Source organism: Protopterus annectens, chromosome 8.part0 (genome assembly GCF_019279795.1).
Source record: "Protopterus annectens isolate FY-2018-M chromosome 8.part0, PAN1.0, whole genome shotgun sequence".
Taxonomy (NCBI): Eukaryota; Metazoa; Chordata; order Ceratodontiformes; family Protopteridae; genus Protopterus; species Protopterus annectens.
Window position 1 is genome coordinate 344007669 of NC_056741.1, and position 22548 is coordinate 344030216.

At 37.9% G+C, this 22548-nt stretch overlaps 1 protein-coding gene across 4 annotated transcripts in view; it reads right to left on the reverse strand.

The window, feature by feature from the left end:
• LOC122808798 (rap1 GTPase-activating protein 1-like) overlaps positions 1 to 22548 on the reverse strand; it is a 1319062-nt gene that overhangs the window by 106552 nt on the left and 1189962 nt on the right. For all 4 annotated transcript variants that reach the window (XM_044079845.1, XM_044079848.1, XM_044079846.1 and 1 more), the window contains one exon: positions 20807 to 20920. In XM_044079845.1, coding sequence (XP_043935780.1) covers positions 20807 to 20920 — 114 coding nt within the window. The remainder of the gene's footprint in view (positions 1 to 20806; positions 20921 to 22548) is intronic.

The window sequence follows — 22548 nt, forward strand, 5'->3', positions numbered from 1 at the left end:
GTCGACAGGTGCAGGCCATCTTTGGCAAAGCATTGTGGCCTGTCAACCATGTCATCCCAGGCAGACAGATACTGGATCCCCTTAGAATGACACCAGAAGCTTAGCCAATTGTTGAAGTCAATCATTTCATCATTGTACTGCCGTATCATTCTGGGTGAAGGTAGGATGCTACTCAGGGCTAGGGACATACCTGCCTGGATTACAAGATCGGACAGCTCCTCCATGTCTCTTTTCATGTAATCCAGGGAGGTACATCTCAGGTCATTCATACCAACGTGGACAATGACTGAGTCATATATGTACTTGTGGAGTGACCTGAGTGTGTGGGTTATGTGGTGGATCCTGACAGGCAGCTAACAGTAACCTTCTCCTTGTCTATTCTGGTCTGTGGAACATCAGTGTGCCTGACTATAGAGTCGCCTATGACTAATGTGTTAGGTACGTTGCTTTGCTTTATGGGCTGTGGTTGAGTGGCACACTGAGTCTGTGTGTTATGTGCCTTTTGGTTTGTGATGAGGGGTAGGGGTTGCTTGCGTTTCTGCTTTGGAGGTCTCTGTTGCTTGGGCAGATTCTTATTGAGAGCCTCTGAGAATGTTTTTGTGTATCTGTGTGTGGGTTTTGGTGGTATAGGTATAGTGGGACTATGTGATGGGTGTGGTGTGGAGCAAGTGTTTACCTTCTCCTCCTGACTGATACGTTCAGTCTTAGGTTGAGAGAGCTTTGCCTCCAGTTTGGCTAGATAAATGCATCTCTCACAGGTTGTAGTGTTGGGTGGTAGGAGGAGAGGGTTGTCTGTATACACGAGGCAATTGCTACATTGCCCCAAGATGCCCAGATTCATCAGGTAGACAGGAGAGAACACCAGGAGCTGTCCCTTGGACATGGGTAAGCACTTATTTCCTCTAGACAAGTGAGGGAAGTAAGTACTAGAGCTGTTTCCTTGAAGTAAGTTGAGGAAGATAAGTACTAAATCTGTTAACCACTAAGTAATGAGAAAGGTTGAGTGCTTCAGTAATTTGTAGCTTATTTAGTGCTTACAACAGTTCTGAACCAGTGCTGGGCAGGGAAAAGCAGATTCAAGTGCTAATATTTAGAAACTGGCTAGTTCTAAAGGAAAAACTGAAGAACAGACTTTATGGCGTCAGCAATGGTTTAACCCTAGCTCAGCGTCTCTGCGCGATGCTCAAACTCGCACAAACCCACGCAAACATGGGTTTTTAACTCAGAAACTTGAAAGGGATAAAAATTAGCCCATAAGGGTGAATAAGGTAAATTTCAGAGATGGAAACCACTCCTCTTGCGACAGACAGACTGCTCTAATGCTTACCATTTTCACTGATAAGCAGAAAGGCCTCTCAATACCACAACAAGGTTTGTACCACTCAGAAACACAGACTAAAGTCCTGAAACCAGCAGATCTGGGATCCGGACTATTCTACTATAGGAAAGGGTGGGAAATGAGCAGTACAGATAGTATGTTTTTGTTTTTTGGGTATTTTTGTTAGAAATTAGGCAGTAAAAAGCACTTTCAAACAGTAGAAATACACAGAAAAGGCTGTCACACTTGAGTGTGACACCTACAGTATTGTAAGTTGTAATTTTAATATTTAGAGGCAGCATTATGGGTGGTTGATGCTATATATGTCTGTGGGTGCATTTTCTGTGGAATTACACATGTAGCTCACTATGTTAAGGCATTGCTCTCAGTGTGTGTCTTATGTTGGCAGTGAGTTTTATCCCCCCTTGTAGACTATTTTGACATCATTATTGGTTGGCCTTCATGACTGCTGTACTTTATGAAATCTGATGAGAAATTATGTATGATGACGTCACCATTTCACTGGTACAAATTTCACACAACTACTTTCTCAATATACTTGGTCTGATGACATTACTGCATGTTTATCTGCATCTTTTGGCCACTTTGTGCAAATGGCTCAGCATGCTAAGCCATTGACATAAATAGCATATGCTGATGGCTGTGAGTCTGATTCCTTCCCCCTTTCCCGTGTATTATAGCATCACACCCATTTTCAAGAAGGTGTCTGTTGTAATTCTGAGTAATGTATACACAACATTGTCATGTTATATTAACATTTGTATGAACAGCATGTTTTCTGCTTAATGCTTCACTTGTCTGATATACACCTTTACTGTGTTTTTGACTAAAGATGTTGCTTTGATTGCATAAGTAGCTTAACACATTAACATTCAGTTAGCATATGATAATGGCTGTAAGTTCAATCCCCCATTGTTGTTTGCCATGCCATCACTAGTACTGTGGAGTTGGTGATTGTTGTTTTTTCAACTGTAGTACCTTTAATGCTATGAGTCTAAAGTAAGTATGAGTGTCTTCTTTCTTCACACATGCATATTTGTGTCACACACCACTATTTGTGTGTTTGACTAGAACCTTTCGTGTACTTGCAGAGATGGCAACACATGTTCAGTCCTATCCTCCTGGAATATGATAATTGCTGTGGGGTCAATTCCTCCACTACTTGTATAATGTAACACTATTCTAATTTGGGGTAAGTGTTTCTTGTTCATTCAATTATAGTACATGTAAGTAATGTAGACAGAGTAAAGATTATATCTTAGCTGCATTTTTATTGTATCTGTACTTCTTTCTTCCTCATCTTCTTTCTCGCTATCCTTTCTATTATATCTATGTTTCCTTTTTTTCTTCTCCATTTATTTTATGCTTATATAAGAAGCATCCAGACCTGCACCCACTCTCAAGCAAGGCCTGTCAGCCCAATACCATTATCAACTACACCCATGACATAATTTTCCCAAGCTGCCACAGCAATATCCACATCTTCTGCAGCACGTGGGCACTGCAAATTGTCCTGCACCAGGTTGTGCTGCAGTTCACCAGTAGTACCTGGAAGACATAGTGGGGGTGGGGGGTGGGGGCTCATCGGCAAGAGGCTGCATGCTCAGATTAGGCAGTTATAGAAATTCACCAGACCAGGTAAACCAAATGAATATGAGCTGTAGAAATCACAAATTCAAGGCTAACGGAATAAATTTAATAAAGTAAGCACACGCTTTTGGAGGGCTCGGTGGCACTCCTTCTTCAGACAAAGAAAAATCAGAGTTCAAAAGTTACAAGCACTTATATATACACACATTACTCATTAAATAATGAATTGAATATTTTCAAATGAGCAAGTTAAGCAGCTCTATTAACCCTCTAAAGGGTGCGTTCATGCTACTGACACCAAAAAACAAGCTAAGCGCATTCACCTTATATGTACAATATGAAAATTTAAAACTTTAACCACCATAAATAAAATTTTTACTAAAAAATAATAATTAAATAAACTTTATGTGGTTAAGTTCAAGTGTACTTTGTTTTAAAAATACTTAAAAACAGTCTAACCATACTATCTTTTCAATGAAAGATTCTTTAAAATACAACTGATAAACATAGGCAAATTCGCACAGCTGCCTGCATGTATCCGGGACTGAATGATTATGTGTCTTATCAGTTGTATTTTAAAGAATCTTTCATTGAAAAGATAATATGGTTAGACTGTTTTTAAGTATTTTTAAAACAAAGTACACTTGAACTTAACCACATAAAGTTTATTTATTTATTATTGTTTAGTAAAAATTTTATTTATGGTGGTTAAAGTTTTAAATTTTCATATTGTACATATAAGGTGAATGTGTTTAGCTTGTTTTTTGGTGTCAGTAGCATGAACGCACCCTTTAGAGGGTTAATAGATCTGCTTAACTTGCTCATTTGAAAATATTCAATTAATTATTTAATGAGTAATGTGTGTATATATAAGTGCTTGTAACTTTTGAACTCTGATTTTTCTTTGTCTGAAGAAAGAGTGCCACCGAGCCCTCCGAAAGTGTGTGCTTACTTTATTAAATTTATTCCATTAGCCTTGAATTTGTGATTTCTACAGCTCATATTCGTTTGGTTTACCGGGTCTGTTGGTTTGTTTGTTCAGTGCTTTTTGTTTGTTTATCCAGTTATAGAAATTCCTCTGGCAACTCAGTGAGTTGTATCCCATCTCAGTCCTGCATTGGCTCCACCATCCAAGCCAGGGCCCAGTGGTGAGGAGAGCACAAGGTGGTTCATAGGTTGGTACTAGGCTATTGGCCCTAGGGCCTATACAAGCCTAGTCATAACAATTCCCTGGCTATTTCTTCCCACAATATTTACTTCCCTGGATCCCTGTCTAGCAGGGTGACTGATGTGATCCCAGGGTGAATTTCCTATCTCCCATCCAATTGTCAAGGTTCTTTTTGAAGAGGGCCAAAGAGGCGCTCGCTTGACATGTATGGACATTATATTCCAGAGTCTGGGGAATCTCTGGGTCAGGAACCTATCCCTCCAGCATGTTTTGTTCATTGTGATGACAAGGTTTACATCCCTGGAGCATGTGGCTCTGAGTGATTGGGATTTCTTTAAGTGTAGCATGTCCAACAGCTCTGGGTTTGACATGGCATTGTATGTTAAGCAGAGATCGCCTCTGAGTAGACGACATGCAAAAGAGTATAGCTGGAGCTTTTTTAGATGGTCAGTGTAGGGCATCTGCTTTAGGTCTGTGATTCTTTTAGTGAGGTATTTCTGCAGCCTTTCCAGTTGTTACAGATGTCTTGAGAGGTACATACCAAACGGGGTGTTGTATTCTATAATGGGTCTAATGAGGGATGAGTGCAGTGGGACAATGACCTCCTTTTTTCTGGTTGAAAAACCCTTAGTGATGAGGTGTGCCACATAGAATGATTTCCTGACTGTTGTGGCGATGTGGTTATCGAAGGTGAGACCACTGTCCACCTGTGTCCCTAAGTCTCTTATCACACTTTCGGTGTTTAGTGTACTGCCACCTATGTGGTAATTCATGGGTAAATGTTTTTTCCCAAAGGGGATAACTATACATTTCTTGGCATTGAGCTTGAGCTCATGGCTCTGGCACCAAGCATCTGTTTCTATAAGGCCCTTTTGTAGAATATCCACATCATTTGGGGATTTAATAATGGCTCCCAGTTTGCAGTCATCTGCGAACTTTGTTAGCCAGTGTCCCTTAGTGTTGGCCTGTACTTCAGAGAAGTAGATGCCAAACAAGCGTGGTCCCAGGACTGAACCCTGAGGTACACCACTTGTCACTTGTCTGGAGCTGGATTTGGAGTCAGCTATTTTTACAGTGTGGGTTCTGTCAGTAAGTCAGATGGCAACCCATCGAGTGATGTACGGATTAATGCCCAGCTTAGTAAGTTTATCTATGATTCCAGAGTGGGGGATGGTGTCGAAGGCCTTGGCAAGATCCATATAGGCTGTGTGGACCTCCTTACCCTCGTCCACAGCTCTGGAGACTGATTCAAAGAAGTCAATCAGATTCAGGAGACAAGATCAGCCCTTCATGGACCCAAACAAGGTGGGGTCCAGTGTTTGAAGGTTGCCAATGTCTTTGTTTAAAAGTTCCATGATAATACATTCCATGGCCTTGCAGATCAGGTTCGTCAGACTGATGGGGTGGTAGTTCCCAGGATCCAAGGTGGATCCCCCCTTGTGGAGTGGGATAACTGTAGCTGTGTGCTACTCAGTGGGCATGAAGCCTGAGGTGAGGCTATGATTAAACATGACACTTAGGTGAGGTTCCAGTTCATTTTGTAGTTCATGTAGTACACAGTCCCAGATGTCATCTGGTCCCATGGATGCTGTATTCTTAGCTTTGGAGAGTGCGTTTTTTACCTGTGTGGCCATTATTACCGGAACTTGGCAATCTTTTGGTATTGAGATAGGCCCTTTAGGGGGTGAGGGGGGGGTGAAGTTGGCACTGAATCGATCTGCCAGGATACTGGCAATATCCTTGGGATCAGTATATTTAATGCCATTCTGTTGTAGCTCAGAGCAGATCTGAGCATTGCCATTTAGATTCTTGACATAGCTATAGAATGCCTTGTGGTTGTCTTTGGAATCTTTGGCAATTTTATTTTTGTAACTAGCTTTGGAGGATTTTATGAGGGATCTCAGCTTCTTACTGAGGCTGGCAAAGGAGTTTTTTGCATCCTGGGATTTTCCACTTTTCTGTAACAGTTTCTTCCTTTTGTTGTAAAGTTTGTTTATGGCAGGGGACCACCAGATTGACTTCCTTTTTTTGGAGGAGAGCGCCTTGGTTCTATTTGGGATGGCACGATTTATGCACGAGTGGATGTGCTCATACAGTGCCTTAGTGTAGGATTCAGCAGTCGAGCTTTCAGTTCCCATCTGCATGAGTGTCATGAAGTTAGGTGAATAAGTTCCAACTGGGTCACGGTTGGCAGGGGTTACAGCTGTGCAGCTTCCTCATCCCAGTGTTCCCCTCCTCTTTTGTGTCTATGCTCATCCCTGTTCGTGTTCAGTTCTCATCACCATTGTCTTTTCTCTGTGTGCCTGATGTTTTATTCTTCATTTTGTTTCACCTATATCAGTCGGTCAGCACTTCCCCTGTCAGTCTTGTTTTCCTTCTATGCTTCTGCCTTTTCTTTATATATATATATATATATATATATATATATATATATATATATATATATATATATATATAATGAGCACCTGGCCAAAAAAAAAACATTTTCCTTCTCCACTTCCATCCTGCTTATTCCCTACATTTTCATCTCATGTCCTAACTTCTGGTTGTCACCCCCCCCCCCCCCCGTTTCCATCACTGTTCCCATTTCCAACTGCTATTTTGGTCCAAAAATAGATCAGCACACATGATTTAGGGGCCTTTAAAGCTTCCGCATTACTTCTTCTTCTTGCCATTACAGTGCATGTGGGATTGCACAGAGCCTTATCGAGGCTGAGGCACTATTGATAAGCACTGCCTGTGCATTTCCCTGCAGCTACAACTCAGTAGTAAATGTTCTTCCCACAATACGTGCTGTAGCTACAAGTCAGATATTTAATGAGCTCAGGTTCTTGAGGTGCTTCCCTCTGTATTCATTCTTAACGAGGACTGGGCTGCATTGTGTTAATAGGTAAACAGTGATGGGCTGGCTGCAACCGCACCCACCATCTTTCTGAATCGCAGGTAATGGTTTTAGATGTTACAATAGGTAATCTAGAGAAATGATAGGTTGCATGATAAGACAAAAACAAGATTAATAATTAAATATTCACAACAGATATGAAATACTGTGATTGTGGGAGGCTTTAACATATGATGTAAGAGGGATGAAGAAAAAGAAGATATTTAGTGATATAAAAAATATAAATTTATGTTTTATTATTAGCTCAGTTTTTAACCACTTCCATTGAATTTTCTTATTTATTTATTGGTGTTTGTTGAATTAAGAAGTCAGATGTCTTGTGCCAGTGGGGACAAATTACTTGAACTAACTATTCATCTGGTTCCTGACAGACAAAAGAGAGAATTCTTGGTAAATTACAAAATACCTTGATTGAGATGCAAAAAATCTTAGACTTTTTGGTCTTCAGATCAATGAGGGTAAAAACAACAGTGAACAGAACACTAAGCTGAATAATGATGGATTTAATGAATTTGTGGCAGATCAACTAACAACTAATAGAGGTGTTTGTGGTTTCTGTTCTACTGAAATTGGTAAGTGGCAACATTTTACAGGCTTGTCGGCAGTTTTAAATAGACATAATGATGTGTTTGTTAACAATGCATTTGTTCATCCTGTTTTTTATAAGAAACAAGAGCTTAGAGGACATTTGGGTATCTTGGAAAGGAACCTAAAAAGATATAGGGCTTTACATCTTGAAAATATGTATTCTGAACATTGCATTGCTTAGGAATTGTCCATAAAGGCTTGTGTTTTTTTCTGAATGGAATAAAATCCAGTGATTCATTTTTTAAAGAGTTAGTTGAATTTTTTAATCAAGCTGGAATGGACTTTTTAAAAATGCCTACTGTCAATAACAGTAAAACCATGGGTCATTTAAAAGTTAACATAATTAAATTGAATGAACAAATTAACAACATGCTTCAGCAAGCTCCTGATGTGCATAATGAATACTACAGCATTTTTTCAGTCATAAGCAGATCTGAGAAAACCACAGTGGTTCGTAAACAAAGGAAAATTTTGAGAGATAGGCTGGCTTACTTCTCTAAAACTGCTTATTCTGTAAATGGTGTAAAACTTTCTTTTAACAATGGTTCAGATTCAAAAAGTACATCTAAAGTTAATTTGGTCAGCAAACATCCTGTACCTTTAAACAATCAAAGACATTTCATTGTAAATGACGTCAGCCAAACAAATGTTTGGTTCAACTCCAGGAATAATAAGAAGAGAGTGTTTCAAGCCAACAAATGCAGTGGAAGAAATATTAGAACTCCCACTTTATTCTCCTAATATTATATTTGCTTATAGAAGAAAAAACTCGATGCATTGAAAGAAGACCAGTCAACGGTCAAACTGCAGCAGAGGGAGAAGCTGAGGACAACAGAAGAGAGACTTAAATAGATGCTGTGTAAGTTTTTCATCTAAAATACTTAACCTAATCTCATCTAAAATATTTAAGCTAACTGAATTTGAACTAAATGACACTCAGTCTCTCACCTTTCACCTCACCTATTCCAGATTTCCACCCAGCTGAACTTATTATCCTAAACTGTCACCTAAATCCTCACAAGAAAGTTGCTGTTGCTTCCATCTATATCCCCCCCCGGAAATAATTTGCCCATCCTTGAGAATATTCTGTTCTGGTTTTCCCACAATATACCTTATGAAACCCTGATCTTAGGAGATGCCAATACTGACTGGTCCAAACTCACTGCTGACTCTCCACAATTCAGTATCAACCTACATGGTTTCCATCAACTAATATCATCCCCTACCCACCTCCACAAAAACTCATCTTCCAGCTCCACAATTGACTGGATTCTCACTAACTCCCCCCACCACTACCGCAGCCCCTCCACCCTACAGACTCACTAAGTGATCATCTCCCCACCTCTGTCCTGAGACACTCCACTCAACTTCCCAAACCCCACCTTTTTAGAGACTGTTGTAACCTCTCTAACTTAAATATCTCTCTAACTCCATTCTTTCCAGTACTGACTGGTCCATCCTCAAACAAATCCCTCTCAATGATGCAGTCAGTATGTTCAATACCATTTTCCTGAATACCCTAAATTCCCTAGCTCCTTCTAAGAAGATTAGAATAAAATCTAATTATGCTCCCTGGCTTTCAAAGGAAACTAAGTCCCTTATGCTAAAAAGAGATAATGCTTGGAAAGCTCCCTACTACATAACTACAGACAACTTCAGAATCTTGCCAATAAACAAACTAGTAAAGACAAAAAGTCCTACTACAACTCTACTCAACTCAATAGCAAATCCAACCCTCAGAAGTTTTGGTCTATCTACTCTCAACAAAATTCTTTCTCCAGGCTGTCCTTCCAACTCCTCCCCTTACACTAATACACCTCCTCAGGAAATCATTACACTGCCCAATAAATACTTTATTGACACCATCCAAAAACTCATACCCTCCAATCCTAGTACAACTTCTCTGCCAACCCCTCCCAACCCTCTGAACAAAAATCTCTTCTCCTTTCACCCTGTTCCCACTTCCTATATCAAATCACTTCTTCTAAATCTCAGACCTTGCTCTCCCTCATCTGACAAGCTACCTCCCATATTCCTCAAACTTGCGGCTGAATCTATTGCCTATCCTATATCTATTCTGATCAATAGATCAATTCAAGAAGCCACTGCTCCTTGCCTGTGGAAATTTTTTTTCACCATCCCCCTGCATATAGGAAGAAACTCAACAGACCCATCCAACTATCGACCCATTGCCATCCTATCCCCCCTCTCTAAAATACTTGAGAAATGCATACACTCAGTGTCTCAACTACCTCCTCCAGCATAACCTTCCCACTCCAACTCAGCACGTTTTCCATCCTAACTACAGCACAACTACTGCACTCCTTTCCATCACTCATACCATCGCACAGGCCCAAGACAACAATAAACTAATTTCCTGTCTCTTCCTTGACCTCTCCAAAGCTTTTGATGCAGTCTCTCACCCTTTAAAGCTATCTAAACTTGCTAACCTCAACCTATCTTCCACCTCCCTTGCCTGGTTCACTAGCTACCTCTCCTGTAGACAACAGTCTGTTAAATGGCTCTCATCCTTCTCTCCATTCCTTCCTGTCCCAATTGGAGTACCCCCAAGGTTCTATCCTGGATCCCCTTCTGTTTAATGTCTTCACTAATGATTTTTATACATCTTGTAAACAATCCTCCCCCATCCAATATGCAGATGACTCAACTGTCATCTCCATCTCAAACAATATCTCTGAACTCCATACCCAAATTCAACATGCCTTTCTATCTACTGAACAGTGGTTGTTGTATAATCTACTTATCCTTCACCCTAAAAAGACCAAACTCATACTCTTTCTCCCCTATTTTCTTACTCATCATAAATCCACCTTTGCTATTACATCCTCTAACAAAACAATAATCCAGCCCAAAACCCACACAAAACTCTTTGTTTCATCATTGATGATGAACTTAAATTCAACCTGCACATACTCCAATGCATAAAAAAACACACCAGAAATTAGGGTTACTGCATTGCAACAAAAAATTTCTAACGCCAAATGCCAGACTCTCCCTAGCACAGGCACTCCTCCTCCCCTCCCTCCTTATATTGCTGCCCCTGTTCTTACTAACATTCAGGCCACAACTTTGAACAAACTTCAACAAATATCATAAAATTGCTAGATTTATTATTATTAGCTCTCCTTGCAATGCTCATCACTGCCTGGCCTTAAACTCTCTCCAATGCCTAGAACTCCGCCATCAACTCCACCTGTCACAAATTCAAATGTTACACTTCATTCTCTACAAACTTTCATCCAGTCCATCCATGGTTTCAACCTATACTCCTCCTTGGACCATCCGTACCACTAATCAGCAACTTCTGGAAATCTACCATCCCAAGAAAACAGTAAGCAAACTTCTATATAAATAGTCTGTTGCCCATGCTTGGAACAAACTTCCCTTACATATACTTTCCATCACCCACCCATCACACTTTAAAAATGAACTCAAACTTCATGTACTAAACACCAAAATTTGCCACTGTCATGACCTAACCTAACTTCCCTATTCCCCATTTGCTTACTTATATAATCTCTCCTCTTTCACCTAGTACCCTACTATGTGGGTACCTTCTAAATTCAATAAACAATGCTGACGGATATAATTTCTAAGTAAATATATACTTTCCTTGTAAAAAAAATTGTATGTGTATATTGCTTTGTGCATGTATTCTACTTTGTTTCTTTAACTTCCAGTATGTCAACTCTTATGTAATTATTTTGACTCAAATATTTTTTACTGTAAATTGTTGTGAACGGAGCTTTTCTCCTCAGGTCTCCACTGAAAATGGGCTGCAAGCCCAGCTGGACCAACCTGGTTAACAAATGTCAATAAATAAATAAAGAAATAAATAATAAATAAATTAGATTATTGAAATATGGGTTGAATTTTGTACCAACGCTAGACCCAATTTGGCAAAAACTCCATTACAAAGGAAATTCTATACTAGGAAGTTAAATTTAAACTATTTGTTACAAGATGTGGTTTTCATGAATAGGATGGTCAAACCTTATACTTTCAACAGTGCTTTACAGAATACCTTAAGAATATTTGAGCAATTTTGTGAAAAGGACATTAGGGATTTGTTGAGCAAAAGAAACAACAAACATTATTTTAATTTGAATTATGAAGAAAGGAAAGCATTGAATGAACTGATAAGAAACTGAGATTTATTAAAACTAACAAAGGTGGGGGGTTGATAGTTATGAAATGTGTTGACTATATAACAGCTATAGAGAATATGCTGAGTAACACAGATGAATATTTCTTGTTTTCTTTGAATGATATACATAAAAGTTATAAATACATTTTGCTTGCTTGTATGATTTTTTTTGAATAATGAATTGAATTAATAATTATACCAATTTTTATCTATTGAAAATCTTAAGATTGGGGTTTTATTTGGCATACATAAAATTCATAGGATTCCAACCCCACCCCCTTTTAAACCTAAAGTCTCTGCTCCTAATAGTGTGAATGTATTTCTTTTTATTTAGACAACAATTTGAATCCTTCAGTTCAAAACTGACCTTCTTATGCTAAAGCTCATGGGACTTTTTTGTTCAGTTGCATGACTTTACCACTATTATAGAAGTAACCACCCTGGATTTATTAAAATAGATTACTAGAGATTGTGAAGTTAATGGAGAAATTGATTTTATAAGTTCTTTGTTTTAACATAGAGGCTATAATAAGGCATATTTATTAGCTATTGCCCCAGAAGTAACCTTTAAAAAGAATACATGTTTTGCACCTATTTTAAAAAGCCCTTTGATAAAAAAAATAAATAGAAACAAAAATAAAAACATAATTTCCATACAGGATAATGAAAAAATTCCAGTTTTATTTTTCAGATAAGTCTGTTGACAATCTAGATATATGTAATGTCAATTATAAAAGGAAATAGTGAATTATTTAATGTAGTTGGTAATTGACCATTATTTGTATATAAGAAAACTAACATCTTTAAAACACTGTTGCAAAACGATAACACTAAAGTTATCTGCATTATTACTACCAAAGCAAAAGGAATGTATAAGTATGGGATGTGCATTGTTTGTAGATTTATTTGGGAAGGGCATTTTGTTGTTCTAGAACATACACATTTAACAACTGGTTCTTATGGTCAATACACTTGCAACTCCAAACCAGTTGCTTACATTAGTATGTGCTCTGGATGTCAAGCATTTTATATAGGCATGACACCTACAGCTTTAAGTAAAAGGATTAAGGAACACCTCTATTCTGTAAAGATTAAGGATACTAATAATGCTGTTTTTAAGCATTCATGTAGTTGTGCTAATGCTAAGAAATTTTCATTTTTTGTGCTTGAACAAGTCTGGGAAGACTGGAGGGGATGATTTAAAAAATAGGCTTGAGACTAAGGAAACAGAATGTCAGGTTAAACTTGGGGCAGATGGTTTTCCAGGTTTGAATGATACTGTAAAAATTAAATGTTTCTTAAAGGACAGAAGGTTGAATGTTTATAAAGTAACGTTTTAGGTTGTTTTAAGCACTGTGGGTTTAAATAATTTTAACTGGCTAATTAATTGAATGTATTAAATACTTGACTGGTACTTGTGATTTTAATGTATATATATATTCCCTGTTTGTCATAGAATAGTGTTCTGAAGAAGTCTGTGTTAGACAAAAGAGGAGAATTAAAGGTGGGTGTATGCTAATAACCAATCTATTGTCTCATGGTGCTATTTTTATGGTTTATGTTTTACTGATATAAAACATATATATTATGCGTAGCTGAATATCAAAAGAGGGTGTACATACAGAAGGTATTTGTTGAAGAAAAATAAAATTGATTTATTTTTGCTTTTGAAGGGAAGAAAGGAGATAGTGGGAGGAGAAAGGGAAGCATGTTTTCTAGATCATAATGTAATATTTTCAGTCATCGGTGAGGACATGGAACTTATAAGAGAGAGACAGGTTATTAAAAGATATAGAGGAATATATAATGAATTAAATGTGCTGATCAAAGAAAGAGAAAAACTATTTTTGTGCAACATTGAACTATGATACCTTTTAATGTAACATAGATAGAATGTCAGAAAAGTATATAGCAATGGAAGAGCTTGAAATGTGATAACATAGGGAAGAATGCAAAGTGTACAGGGTGAAGACAAATAAGGGAATTAATTTTATAAGATAATAATAAAATATGAAAAAATATTTTAGGAGTAATAAACCAAAATGATTAAAAGAAGGTTTCAGGAATGAGGAAGTGTATTTGAGAATAATATATATATATATATATATATATATATATATATATATATATATATATATATATATATTATATATACATATACACACACACACACACACACACACACACACACACACACACACACACACACACACACACACATATATTTGAGGAAGAAAGGAGAAAGACATAAATTGCAGAATTGGAGACCAGTATGTAACATAAATTATGAAATTGTATTGAAAATATTGCAGAAAAGGTTTGATATGACATTGGATATTGCAAGAAGGTATTTTTGGAATAAAGTAAACAAATACAAAAATTTTTTCATTATAATAAAAAGATCAGATAGTGTTCATAGGTTCCTAGGTAGGTACTAGGCTATTGGCCCTAAGGCCTATATAAGCCTAGCCAAAAAGGTACCGTAGCTTTCGCCATCCAAGAAAGTTATATTCCTGTGCCACTGTCGAACAGAGCCACAGAAGTGATCCCCAGGGCGAATTTCCTATTTCCCATCCAATTATCAAGATTTTTCTTGAAGAGTGCTAATAAAGAGCTTTGTTTGATATAAATAGGTAGTTTGTTCCAGAGTATGGGGAGTCTCTGGGACAGCAATCTATCCCTCCAGCATGTTCTGTTTATTGTGGTGACCAGGTTTAGGTCCCTAGAGCGTGTAGCTCAGAGGGATTGGGATTTATTTAAGTGGAGCATGAGCAACAGCTCTGGGTTTGACATAGCTTTGTATGTTAGGCAGAGATCACCTCTGATTAGGCGATATGCGATGGAGTAAAGCTGGAATTTTTTGAGACGGTCTGCGTAGGGCATCTGTTTGAGGCCAGTAATCATCTTTGTGAGGTATTTCTGCGGCCTTTCCAGTTGTTGTAGATGTCTTGTGAGGAACATACCAAAAGAGGCATTGTACTCTATAATGGGTCTAATGAGTGATGAGTAGAGGGGAACGATGACCTCTTTTTCCTGGATGAGAAACCTTTTGTGATGAGGTGTGCCACGTAGAAGGGTTTTCTGACTACTATGGCGATGTGATTATCAAAGGAGAGACTACTGTCCACCTGTGTCCCAAGGTCTCTTATCACACTTTCGGTGTTAAGTAGACTACTGCCTATGTGGTAGTTCATGGGTACAGAGTTTTTACCAAAGGGGATGACAATGCACTTTTTGGTATTGAGCTTGAGGCCATGGCTTTGACACCAGGCATCTGTCTCAGTGAGGCCCTTTTGTAGGATGTCCACATCATTAAGAGTTTTGATTATGGCTCCTCGTTTGCAGTCATATGTGAACTTTGTTAGCCAAAGACCTTCTGTGTTAGCCTGTACTTCAGAGAAGTAGATACCAAACAGGAGAGGACCCAGGACTGAACCCTGGTGCTCCACTTGTCACTGGTTTGAAGTCGGATTTGGAGTCTGCTACTTTCACAGTGTGGGTTTTGTCAGTGAGCCAGTTGGCAGCCCATCTTGTGACATAGGGATTTAAACCTAGTTTAGTGAATTTATCTATAATTCCAGAGTGGGGAATGGTGTCTATAGCCTTGGTGAGATCTAGATAGGCTGTATGAACCACCTTACCCTCATCTACAGCTTTGGTGACTGCTTCAAAGAAGTCTGTCAGGTTTAGGAGACATGATCTGCCTTTTACAAATCCGAACTGGGTAGGGTCCAGAGTTTGGAGATTACCAATGTCTTTGTTTATGAGTTCCATGATGATACATTCCATAGCCTTGCAGACCAGGCTCATCAGGCTAATGGAGTGGTAGTTCCCAGGGTCTGTGGTGGCTCCCCCTTTGTGGAGTGGGATAACCGTCACTGTGCGATATTCAGTGGGCAGAAAGCCTGAGGTGAGGCTATGACTGAACATGGTACTTAGGTGGTGTGCCAGTTCATTCTGTAGGTCATGTAGAATGCAGCCTGGGATGTTGTCAGGTCCCATGTATGCTGTGTTCTTGGCTTTGTAGAGTGTGGTTTTTACCTGTGCAGCTGTGATTACAGGAACTTTGCATTCTTCCGGTAAAGAGATGGGTCGTTTAGGGGGTTAGAGGGGGGTAAACTTAGCACTGAACCTATCTGCCAGGATGTTGGCAATATCAGTTGGTCCTGTATATTTGGTGCCATTGTGCTGTAACTCAGAGCAGATCTGAGTGTTGCCATTGAGATGCTTGACATAGCTATAGAATGCTTTGTGGTTGTCCTTAGAATCAGTGGCGATTTTGTTTTCTTAACTAGCTTGGAGGATGTTATGAGGAATCTCACCTTCTTATTGAGGCTGACCAGGGATTTCCTCCAATCATGGGATTTTACTCTTTTTTTGCAACAGTTTCTTTCTTCTGTTGTAGAGTTTGTTTATGGCTTCATTTTTTTGGAGAATAGCATCTTGGTTCTGTTAGGGATAGCACGATCCATGTACTCTTGTAAGTGCTTATAAAGTACATTTGTGTAAGATTCAGCCGTACTTCTATTGTCCGTCTGCACGGGTGTCATGAAGTTTGCCACTTCTGTCTAAAGAAGTGTGAAGTTGGATTTGGAGAATTTTTTACGGTAGTTTACCTAGTGGGGGGTAGGGGGCGGGATGTGGATGTCTAGGGTGATTGGCTTGTGGTCAGATTTGACCAACGAGGAATTGACTTTGGTGTGGAACCTATGTTGGTAATGACTAGGTCTAGGATATTGCTGCCCCTAGTGGGGGTGTGGATAAGTTGCTCCAAGGCGTTGGAATTTATGAATTCCAGAAAACATTGAGCAAAAGAGTTGGAACATGAGTAGTTTTTCCAGTTTATGGTGGGGTAGTTGAAATCACCTATTGTTAGGGTGTTGGGTTGTACCGTAATATTTTCCAGTTTATCAAGAAATGACAAGTGGGAATCCTGGGCATGGTGGGGGATCTGTAGCAAGCTACAATTTGGATTGCGGTCTTGCCCAGAGTTAGTTGCACTTGGATAATCTCAGATGCATTATGCTGGGCAACTAGCCTGGAGGTGTGGATATCATTAATGAATATGGACACACCTCCGCCTTTAGTGTAAATGGAAAAGAGATGGAAGGGAAAGTAATAACTGGTGGTATAGCAAAAGCATGTGAAAATATGAATCTTGAGCAGATGTGGAGGATTTTACAGGTATATGGAGTGTGAAAGATATTTATAGTATGTATGTAGGTGAAGGCATTGGTAAATGGATGGATAGGTGAAAGAATAAATGTGAACAGGGGTGTTCAAAAGGGACTCCTAGTGAGCAAAGTATTATTTAGTTCATAGGTATATACTAGGCTAATGACCACCAGTGCCTTTACAAGTCTAGTCATGCAATCTAATCCAAATGTGTCTTTATGTATCATGAGCATTTATTAGGAAGGCGTATGTTATTCAGGAAGTTTCTACAGGTTATATTGGGGGGTATGTTAGATTGGGCATTACTGTCTGCCTCTGTCTATCATAGACATGGAGGCCAGACCTGGAGTGAATTTCCAGTTTTTCATCTATTGGTCAAGGTTACGCTTAAACAGGGTTAGGGATGGACTCTGCTTCAGAAGCAAATTTTTAATTCTTTGATCTAGTGGTTCTGTTGCTATACATTTTGTGGATATGCAAAAGGTCCATCAGAGCTAGATCTGAGGATGCCAGGTATAAATTGCTTCTCTAAGTAAAGTAGTGACAGCAATTATAGAGTTATAGGTTTGAAGATTAGTAATAGGGTAACTTCCCTTGTGGGCCATTTTAAGCCTAGCCAGTTTCTCCATGTGAGAATCAAACCCTGCATTTTGTGTCTGTAAGGTAAACACCTTAACCATTATGCCAACCTACCACTCCTTATGATACATGTAAGTATATATAAGTGTGGGTAAAACTAGTAATACAACAGAAGATGAGTTCTGAGTGTGTGTATGATGAAGGATGAGTAGAGAACAAGTATGGAGAGTGGAAATGTGTTAAAATTAGTAGGAATTTTTTACAAAAAAGGGTATTTTGATATTAGGTAATGCATATAGAGAAAGGGATATAATAAAATCAAAATCAATGGAAAGAAATATTGCATGAACTAAAACTTAACAGTATATAAAATATTTAAGTTGACCTTCATACAAAAAGTGGAGGAGTTTCCATGTTTCCTCAGACAAGAAACCATTTTTTAGAAATTGAAATATGGGAATCTTGGTTTAACCACATAAAGAATGTTATGAATTTTATACAGTGAAAAGGAAGAGGTGAGCTTGGAAATATATATATATATATATATATAAATTATGAGATCAAATCTGTATGAAAAATAAAGTTTGTAAGGGAAATTACTTATAAGCAAATATGGAAAGTCTTGAGAATCTGTTGGTGTACAGAAGAGGAAATAATTATTCATTATCATAAAAAAATTAGAGAAGGCTACCTCACAAGAATTCCCCATACATATAAGTCATGCCCATTAAAACCATCCCACTTACATGACTGGAGTTTGATATCAAAGCTTTTAGTTCTATTGATAAACAAGATAGATTAAATAGACCAATGGTGTTTTGCTTGCATTTTTATGTATATATGTATTATGGGTTACACTTCATAATCTTGAATTACTGAAATCCCGAATTTCAGTAACCCGAGACCATGAAGCCTAAAACCAGAATGCCAAAAGTGCATAACAGCGAATTTGAATATCTCGAATCCACGCTTATGCATTTCCGGTACATTGCGTGTAGTGTTATGGTGCCTGAAATTGCATGTGAGTGAGTGTTCATGTGTGTTTTTGTGTGTTGCATGTGTGGGTAAGGGTAGGGAGGTCTAAGTGTGAGTGTTGGATTTGTTGGTGTTTGCATGTTTGATGTGTATTTGTGTGCGAGCGAGTGGAGGATGCCGTGTTGTGAGGTTTTTTTTTATGTTATGTGCAATCTCGGATTTGGTATATATAAGTAGGGGTGTGTGGTTTGTGTGCTGTGGGTGGAATGGTGTGGGTGTTATGTGATGTCTGGTGTATGTATGTTCGTGATTGTTTGATTCGGGATTGTGGGTTTCGGTATTGTGAATGGTTCGACTTTATAGTCTTGGGTTACTGAAATTCGGGATTCCAGTAATTCGAGATTATGAAGTGAAACCGTATTATGTGGTAAGTTTATGGAAACAACCGTGCTCTGATTTCTGCTATCAGATGAAGTAATTTCAGTTGCTAAGAAGTTGTAAAGGTAGACGAGATAATATTGAATAGATTAGTGAAACAAACTGAATGCCATTACAGAACTGAAATTAGGATGAATAAGAAATGTGCACATGATCTGTGCTTTTTTAAGTTGGTACCAATGCTATACCACATAACTGACAAAAACTTGGCAATAAAATAACGAGATGTAATGGAGACAATAATTAGATTCAATATAACATCTTTGAAGTTCTCTTTTTGTGTTAATGTTTGATGTTGCCTGATAAATGACTACAAATTGTCATTTGTTGACTAATAAATGACACCATTAATTTTACTTTGCAGTTTGCACAGAGGGCTAAGTCTTTGAACTGTTAATGAGGTAGTTCCTGTGGTACAGGGTTTGAGTCCTTCAGCCTTCATTTACATACCATGTAACTTTGAGCAACTCACTTAACCAGGCAGTGGTCTTGGGCAATTGGAAATTTGAGTTAGACTCCTTAATGGTCTCCTGGACTGCATGTCTAGTAGCTATGTATAAACCTCTAGTAGCTGTAGTCATGGTGAGTGGTTAAAGTGATGGAACTTCAGTGTAGTCTTCCTGCCTGGGTTTGAGTCCTGCTGATTATGAGCCAGGGGTTGGGGGTTAGCATAATGGGTAAGGTATTTACCTCACAGACACAAGGTAGAGGTTTGGTTAAGATATTTACCTCACAGACACAAGGTAGAGGTTTGATTCTAACCCTTGGGAAATTGGCTAAGTTAAAATGGCCCATAATGGCAAAAGCCTAGTACTTAACCTATGAACGTAAATGGCATCCAAGAGGTATAGCATCACTAATGGGATCAAGTGCAGTTCAAGACACGCCTGTCTTTTAGTGATAATAGCATAAGAAAGATAGCATACATACCAGATACATTTTATGGGAACAGCATCTAATTTAAGGCAGCAGCTCCAGAAACTGTTATTAAGTTGCTGATTTAAGAACCTCATTTCTATTATTTGATAATACCAGAAATGCTAAATGACTAATTGCATAAATGACTTTGAATGTGGTGTGCAACTGATATTTATTTACTTGATTTAAGAACATAATTTAAAATACTACCACAAAAATATAAGAACTTCTTTTTGATTTTAAAAGAAGTCCAGGAACTCTGTTCAAATGTTTGTCAGCTCAGTTTCATCACTAACATTATGGGACATGAAAGCAGCTGTGAAGTGATTATTGATGCCACAATAAGTGATTATGATGTTTGGTGGAAGTAGCATAAATGGATCAGGGGGACCATAGGAGGTTGACTAATCGTACTAGAAATGCTATATGACTAATTGCATATATTACTCTGAATGTGGTATGCAACTGGTATTTATTTAATTGATGCTGCCACAGCTTCTCAATTTCAGAGCAGGCCCGTGACATGCACTTACGAAGGAAGAATCTAGGCCTGAGGGTTCACACCATACTGAGAGACTTCTTACTATATATTGATTAAAGAGCACATGCTTCAGAGGCTGTCTGGAGTAAACCCAATACTCAGCTCTAAGAAAGGCAAGCAAGGATTAGGCAGTCTTCTCTCTCTCTCTCTGTCTAGCCAACTGTTACCGGAGCTACTAACTAAACTGACAGTGACGAACATCGATGTCCTACCTCTGCACTAATGAATGAGCTAGGTAATTGATATGCATGGGCTGTTGACAATAAACAAAGAATAAACATGAGTAAATAGCCTGTTGATTAAATGAGATTAATACCCTTATATCAGGCTTCAATTTCAGAGAAACAGAAATAGGTGCACTTACCTCAGGTCTTGGTACAGAAGTTTGTCAGAGTAAACTATTGAAATGTATGCAATTTTCCTACCTGTTTCTTCTGTGTGGTATTTCAGGAGAACTGGTACCAGATGAGCCATCAGACCTTGGATCATGGAATATGCTGGGGCTATCATTTCCCTTCTGAATGAAATCAATCTTTTCTCTATATGAAAAGTTAATGGTTTTGCTGTCATGCACAGTTCGTAATGAATTTCATAAATTCAATACTAGACAGAATTAAAATATATCTTTTAATTCAGCATGTTTTATCAACAGTTTGTATTGTAGATGTTATAAAATGGTATGAAATTATGATAACACAATGCCTTTTAATACTTCAGGAAACTTCATGTATATTGATAAATCATTTTTTACATCTATGTTCAGAAGAATATACTAGGTGAACTGCTAAATCCGATACATTATTCCCCAACTTTTTTGCTGATAAATCTAAAAATTATTCAGTTTAAGGTAAAGTTGTAGAATCTAAAAATAGATGATGAAAGCTTTATGCAGATTGAGCTTTTCCTTGTTGTGACTCTGTTACTCAAATGCTACTCAGGTATGTAATTACTTAAACTTTCAATGCAAACAATGATTAATACTTCTGTGGTTGGAGGATGACATATTGGTGTTTTTATTTTTATCACAGCTGCCAGCAAAACAAATAAGCCATTCTGCAATTAGTCAGACTATTCACTTTCCCTAAAGTTCAGTTTGATTATGAGAAAACGCCACTCATGCACATACATGCATGTAGGTGCCTTTCATCTGAATACAATGGCATTAAGTATGTTTTCATTTTTTCATTATGGACTACAGGTTAAATAATATATTGGTTTACTGTATTGTTCTAGTATATTTTTAACTCTATTGTAATCAGTCATGACTGAAAAAGGCCAAAGCGCTCTGCATCACTTTCCTGTAAACAAACTCGTACATAAATAAACTATCAAACAAACATTCATATCATAGAGGTAATTTATTTTTGCCACATTGCTTAAAAAATGCAATGTAAACTAGCACCAATACAGACAAAAGTATGTGTCATCATGCAAAGCAAAATAAGCACATTTCAACCCACACTGGAAGCATTTGCAAACTATGACATTACCTTTTAGGTTAAAAGCCGTCTTGCCTGTAAGGTGCAACACATAAAATAAGTCAAGGTTGTCTGCTTGCTGCTTGGGGGGTAAAATGCATGTTTCCACTTTGTAATGAATGCTGACATTTTTTGTTTTATTTGCATTAAAAACACCTGCAGTTATTTCATCCTAAGAACATATGTTAGGGCACCATTGTGAAAACACAGCTACAAGGCTAGCTGGCCCAGTATTTATTTGCAGAGAATTATGTTTTTTTGGAAACTATGTTGGTTAAAAAGACTCCTACACTTTAAATGCCACTTTTAGAATTTTGTTGGGTTTGCATAAGACTAAATTACTTTTACTAGCTTCCTTCTTATTATGAGTATGTATATATATATCTATCTATCTATATATATATATATATATATATATATATATATATATATATATATATATATATGTGTGTGTGTGTGTGTGTATAATAATCTTGTAGAAAGAAATTTGCTGAATGTGGATTTTAATGGTACTCTTATATTCATCAGTTGTGGATATGCACATCTTTAAAAAAATCATAACCCAGAAAACGTTACTTATTTGACTTCTTCGGTTTCTTTAGAGATGGTTTACTATAAAGTGGATGAGACTGTAACTCATTAAATATCATAATCACTTAATTGTCGCCTTGTAAGCTGTCAAACACAGC